Source organism: Osmerus mordax, chromosome 7 (genome assembly GCF_038355195.1).
Source record: "Osmerus mordax isolate fOsmMor3 chromosome 7, fOsmMor3.pri, whole genome shotgun sequence".
In the NCBI taxonomy this organism is placed as follows: Eukaryota; Metazoa; Chordata; class Actinopteri; order Osmeriformes; family Osmeridae; genus Osmerus; species Osmerus mordax.
This window is the reverse complement of record NC_090056.1, coordinates 8,169,680-8,176,519: the sequence shown is the minus strand read 5'-3', so window position 1 is coordinate 8,176,519 and position 6,840 is coordinate 8,169,680. Positions and strand designations below refer to the sequence as shown.

Here is a 6,840-nt window from a genome sequence, read left to right as displayed (position 1 = left end):
ACTGCCCTCCAGTCTGCCAGAGCGGCTTCCAGGTCATCCGTCATCATTCTGCTGGACCTTTCTGCAGCGTTTGATACGGTTAACCACCAGATCCTGCTCGCCAGACTTTCTGAGATGGGCATCACTGGCACTGCACTCCAGTGGATCTCATCCTACCTGTCGGGAAGATCCTACCAGGTTTCCTGGGGAGGCAAACTGTCAGGCCCTCGCCAGCTCTCCACTGGTGTCCCACAGGGCTCCGTCCTTGGACCCCTCCTCTTCTTTCTGTACACCACCTCACTTGGACCAATCATCACCTCCCATGGCTTCTCCTACCACTGCTACGCTGACGACACGCAGCTGTACCTGTCGTTCCCCCCGACCGATCCGGGGATCTCAGCTAGGATTGAGGCCTGCCTCACAGACATCTCCGCCTGGATGACCGAGCACCACCTCCAGCTGAACCTCGCCAAAACAGAACTTCTCATCATCCCGGCTAAACCCTCCATCTCCCACGATCTCTCAATCACCCTGGGATCTGCAACGGTGACCCCTTCATCCTCTGCCAGGAACCTTGGGGTTACCATGGACGACAAGCTCTCCCTCACGGCCCACATTGCTGCGGTCTCCCGGTCGTGTAGATTCACCCTCTACAACATCCGGAAGATCAGGAGATACCTGTCTGAGCACTCCACCCAGCTGCTAGTCCAAGCACTTGTCCTCTCCAAGTTGGACTATTGCAACTCGCTGCTCGCTGGTCTCCCAGCATGTGCAACCCGCCCTCTTCAGAGGATTCAGAACGCAGCGGCCCGCCTGGTCTACAATCTACCCAGACGCTCCCATGTTACCCCGCTCCTCATCTCTCTCCACTGGCTACCTATCATGGCCCGTATCAGATTCAAGACCCTGGTATTGACCTTCCGAGCAGTGAACGGGACTGCACCCGTCTACATCAAGTCTCTCCTGCAGCCTTACACCCCCACCCGTCACCTACGGTCTTCTTCAGACAACCGCCTGGTGGTCCCACCACTCAAGACCGCCCGGTCCCAACACAAGCTCTTCTCCTGTCTGGCCCCCCAGTGGTGGAATCAACTCCCCACCTCCATCAGATACACTGACTGTCTCTTTTCAAGAAAAGGCTCAAGACGCACTTGTTCCGGGAGTACAACGGTACTTAGGAATGGTTCGCTTGACCCGATGTTAGTTTCCTCAAGGATCACAATGACTCTTGCTTAGAGACTTGTTGCTCTTGTGGTTAGTGGTAACTGATTTAAAATTGTTTGTACTCGCTGTGATATATTGGTTTTTTTGGTTTTTTTCCACAGGTACACTTGCACTTATAGCAGTTCATGTTGTTTAATTGTAACTTGTTTAACTACATGCTCTTATGGTTCTTCCCTTTGGCACTTACTTTGGTTGTTCACAATGTGTGCTTCATGTTTTGGGTACTCGCAACGTTTTGTGGCTATCTCGTTGTTATGATCAGTGACCTATGCACTTTGTAAAGCTCTCTCTTGGAAGTCGCTTTGGATAAAAGCGTCTGCTAAATGAATAAATGTAAATGTAAATGAAGAACTGCAATAAACACTAATTCTGAGTCATTTGTCTGTCACATAATCATCTGACCCTTTGATGTACATTCAACTGTATTATTTTAGAGGATTTACATGCAAATATTTGTCATGCTTTTTGTTCAGCCAAATTTAAGCATTTAATACTTGTCCTTTCTAACATCTTACACACAACAGCACCATAAAACTTTAACAAAGCTGCTTAAAACTGTCCTAATTTCCACAAGCATGATGTGTCAGGGAAATCAAGACCTTAACTACCTCATCATTAAAACTGCATGGCCAGTTACCTAATTGTCACACATTTACCCCAATGACCAAACTCTTCTCATAGATTTTCTGAGTGCAGATCTGAGACAGAAGCAGGAGAATTGAACTAGTCTGTCCTAATGTTTGCCTGTCACTCTGTTTTGGGATTTGCTGCTTTAGCATGAGAGGAATATGCGCCACGCATGTAAGTCAACGTAAGGACATTATTTCATTTACATTGACAATCAGGCAACTAAGAATCTGCCACTGAAATCGGAGCTGAGTATCACTCACTTTTTAAAAATGTGTTAGCTGTATGTTGATGGAATGTCCCTGCTCTCTGTTCCACTCATTTCAATAAGATCATTTAGATTACATTACTCATACATTACTTAACCGGTAAACCCTTTTGTAGGCGTTGGTGTCTTATATCTATGGTATACAAAGAAAATTTGTCATTATGACGACTCAAACACTTATTTGACAATTACCATTTATAGTAATCAGACATTACCTTCATACGACACACCTGGTGCGACCTCATCAGCATGCCACGTTAGTAGAGATTGTAGCTACTCCCTATCCATAGATGGCAGTATTTCTTAGCATTTGCTGCTCTGTATGTTTTGTACCAGAAGTAGTAGTATTGCCGGAAACTAGAAATAACGTCGTAAGCTTGTATCGCTACATGTTTCCGATGTAGAACGCGTAGTCCACTGTCAATCAATCTCTTTTTAAAGAGAATAGTGGCGATGTTTACATTTTCAAGGTGATATTAGTCACCATAGCCTATTCATCTAGTATAGTGATAATCAATGTAGTTAGTCAAGTCTACTGCTTTCTCATGCTGGTTTCTCCCGAGACCTAAACTGAATAGATGCCCAGCTAAAAGTAAACATAATGGCATCATATAGCACCAACGGTAAGATATCTGATGTTAATATAATAACTTTTACCTCTTGTAGTCCATAATCTTTTTAATAGCCACATAATTCGTGTGGAAGTTCGTGTCATATTGTGTGTATAGGCCAAGTTATGGTGAAAGGAATGGCCCGTTGATGGTAATTGGTTGGTAACAATGTGATATTCTGTTAAAATATATTACCTATCAACATTTACAGGAGGAAGTCATGTCCTTGTGGAAGTAAGCCCTGATATCCACATCTGTGGCTTCTGCAAACAGCAGTACAACAACTTTGACGTGTTTCTGGCCCACAAGCAGAATGGCTGCTCCATGCCCTCATCAGACATGCCAGACCCCAACACAGCATCCAACCTCACAGGCAAGACCAGAATACCAGTAGTGTGTAGTGCACAATTTATTTGTCATTGAACAGTCATATGCCTCATTATGGACTATGCCATACATTGTTGCATTTAGTCTGTTCCAGAGGTTAGATAGGGTTATTAGAAATAAGTCATAAGTCAGACCTGTTTACCCTTTCTTCCTCAGATTCAAGCACAGAGTTTGTTTTTGAGGAAACATACCAGACGTGTCTTATGAGAGGTGTCAAAAAGATCCTGACCAAAGCCCAGAAAACACCTTCCAAAAAGTTGAAACCTGCCCTGACTTCAAAGAGACGCAGCTGCTGTTTCTCAGGTTGGTGCCTCTCACACTTTTACGGCTCTAACACATTCCTCTGCTGCCAGAGTCCACTGTACTTCCAGGGCTGTTCCAACCAATTAGCTCTTTATTGTGTTCAACGTGGAGGCCTCTCATATGAAAACTCCTACCGGAGCTACTGTGTTCAGCTTGTAATGATTTCTCTTCTTGTCGGTCACTGACGCACTTGGGTAGAGTTACAGGAATGATGTATTCTTTGTGAACATGCTCTCAATCCTCCCATCTCATCTCCAGGTTGCACCTTTAAAACGCAATATGGTCAAAAAGATATGGAGCGACATCTCAAAACCCATACCGGTATATCTCTCTCTCTATGACCCACATTTCAGTTTCACTCAGACGTGGAGTTATGCGAGCAGCACTGTTGACTCCTCCGTGTGATGTGTGTCCAGGGGAGAAGCCGTTTGAGTGCGAGCTCTGCCACAAGCGCTTCAGCCGGCGGGACAAGCTCAACATGCACAGCCGCTCGCACACGGGGGAGAAGCCGCACAAGTGCACGTACTGTTTGTACGCGGCGGCGGACAGCAGCAGCCTGAAGAAACACCTGCGGATCCACTACGACGAGCGGCCCTTCAAGTGCCAGATCTGCCCCTACGCCAGCCGCAACTCCAGCCAGCTCACAGTCCACCTTCGCTCACACACCGGTGGGTGCTCGTCTTATCATACTCAATGGGCCTGGTTAGAAGGTTGCTGTTCATTTGATTGTGCTCTTGAATGTATCTTGCTCATGAAAGAATCCCATCGAGTCAAATGAGCAACAGGGAACATGCATGTCTTTGAGAGTGAAACTGTAACACGCTTTACGAATCAGAAAGAAGAAGTCACGTCTTCTTCATAAGCGTTGGGTTTTTTTTTCTACAGGGGATGCACCTTTCCAGTGCCAACTGTGTGAAGCGAAGTTCAAGATCAACTCTGACCTCAAGAGGCACATCCGCATCCACTCTGGGGAGAAGCCGTACAAGTGTGACTTCTGTGACTACCGCTGTGCCATGAAGGGCAACCTCAAGTCTCACATCCAGATCAAACACAGCACCAACGTCTTCCAGTGCCTGGACTGTGACTTCCAGTGCCAGAACAAGACTGTCCTGAGGCAGCACTCGCGCCAGCACCAGCCCACCCAGCCCATCCAGTGTTCCAAGTGCAGCTACTCCTGCTCCAGCAAAGGGGCCCTCAAGGTCCACGAGAGGATCCACTCCGAGGAGCGCCCCTTCAAGTGTGACTTCTGCAGCTTCGCCACCAAGCAGCGCAGCAACCTGGTCATCCACAAAAAGAAGTGCCACGCCGACAAACCCGAGAAAGGCGCCGGCGGCAAAGGGGGGAAGTGTTGTCGGGGCGGCGGGGAGGATCCGCCCAAGCCCGCCAGCTCGCGGTACCGCGCCAAGCTGGAAGCGACGCGAGCCTTCCGCTGTGACGTGTGCGAAGCCTCGTTCGTGAGGGAGGACTCTCTGAGGAGCCACAGGAAGCAGCACAGGGATTCCCAGCAGGGCGGGCTGCAGCGCTCCCCCCCGGGCAGCAGTGTTGGCCTGAGCCCTGCTGCCGCCTGCAGGCAAGCCAGCTCCCAGCTCCAGGGTCCCCAGGCCTCCTCGGAGCCCCTAGCACCTTACGGCAGTGCCCAGCTTAAGATCATTGTATCCCACCAACTGGGCCAGGAAGGCTCCTTTCTGCAGACTGGCATAGACGGGCATCAGCATGGCAAGACTGGCACAGTCCTGCTGAGCACCGAGAGCCAGGACATGGTGGTCAACTCCATGATCCAGCAGGTCAACCTGCTGTCCCCCATGCAGCACCTGGGCTCCCAGGCAGAGGGCGCCCTGGAGCCCCACACTGTCCTCCTGACGCAGCTCTCCCCTGGGGACAGCAACCCGCTCCACCAGGCTCTGCTCCAGACAGCCATCACCTCCCAGGACTCCTGCAGCCCCAGCCAGACCTTCATCACCACCTGCTCCGACCTGGAGGGCCTCAGCGCCCTCATACAGGAGGGCGGGACGGAGGTGACCGTGGTGACCGAGGGCAACGGCTCCATGGTCGCCGTGCCCTCGGACGGGGTGTGCGAGGGCGTCTCGGAGGAGCTCTCGGGGCCGACGCTGCCGGTGACAGTGGTGCATGGGGCGGGTGGCGCCCCCTGCGGGGACGGTGGTCTGCTGGTGCCCAACATCAGCCTGAGCAGCCAGGGCGTGGTGATCCACAGCTTACCCCTGGTGGTGTCCGCCCCTAGCCAGCAGACAGGCCTGGAGCAGCTGTCCTCACACAGCCTCTACTCGCACACGCACACCCTGGAGGGACTGCCTCACTGACACAGACCAGGGTTGTTGCAGGATAACTCACCCATCCAAGCTGTAGAATGTATAGCATATAAGCTGTTCGTTGGCAATTATTATGTTGAGGAGGTTCTCTGACATCGGACCTTTACGGACCACTTTTGAATGACCTGAAAATGACTTTGTTTCCTTCCTGTTCTGGAACATTACTCATCTGTTATGACAGGGTGGGGAACAGCTCCATAGAGGAGGAAACTATCGACCTGTCCCAACCTGTTAGATCCCAGTTGATCTGAAAAGTGGAAGGGAATGGGACATTCTTGGTCGGTCTTATTTAGTTCTATGTAGTTCAGCGATACATGTGGTCTCATGTATTTCTGTGCTGTTTTATGTAGCACCATGGTCCTCGCGAAACGTTGTTTTGTTTCATTGTGTACTTTACCATGTATATGATTGGAACAACAATAAAAGCCACTTGACTTGATTTAACAGGTATAGGTCAGTAATAAATATAGAGGAAGGGAAAACTGTTTGAAAACTGTTATTCCCAATTATGAACACATGACAATGATGGCTTTGTAGAAATGTTCTGTTTTAGATTAACAGTAAAGCGCAGTTACAGTTACCTTTGATGTTTCTCTATGTTGGGACTCATCATATCAGGTGAATATGAAGATTCCTGATGGAACAATCTAATAAAAAGCTGATTTGCGCTGTATCTCTGCAGTGTCTCACCTTGTTTTTCCAATCATAACAACTGTACCAGTTATGGTTCCAGGTGTAGAAGGGTGGTGTAGGGAGGGAAGAGGATGACTAACTAGTTCAAGCATGTTACATTTCCCTGTTCCAGCGATCGCTTCTATGTTGGCCTTGAAAAACGATGTCCCCTTTAACTTGGTATTGCCGGTGTAGTAATTATTTTGTCCATGAGGTGGCAGTGTTGACATGCATGATCAATGGGTGTCGCTCATCTTTACAGTATCTGCACTTAAGATGTACTGGCCCAACACTCCTGTTTGTGAACCTAACTGGATATAGGATTGGGGTTGCAGTCAGTCTCTGCAAAGCTGCAGAGTGATCTTTGACTAGTACGCCCTGCATCACCTGTACTCACATGGTTAGCATGACTTCGACACTTGAGATTATATTATCATGAAAT

General features: G+C 48.9%; 1 protein-coding gene across 1 annotated transcript; it reads left to right on the top strand.

The window, feature by feature from the left end:
- Positions 1 to 2,535: 2,535 nt before the first annotated feature.
- Positions 2,536 to 6,517, top strand: zfp64 (zinc finger protein 64 homolog (mouse)). The gene is made up of 6 exons (XM_067240140.1): positions 2,536 to 2,721; positions 2,921 to 3,082; positions 3,253 to 3,399; positions 3,658 to 3,720; positions 3,816 to 4,067; positions 4,285 to 6,517. Exons 1-6 carry the CDS (start codon positions 2,700 to 2,702, stop codon positions 5,715 to 5,717), a joined length of 2,079 nt encoding a protein of 692 aa, XP_067096241.1. The 5' UTR covers positions 2,536 to 2,699; the 3' UTR covers positions 5,718 to 6,517.
- The last annotated feature ends 323 nt before the right edge of the window (positions 6,518 to 6,840 follow it).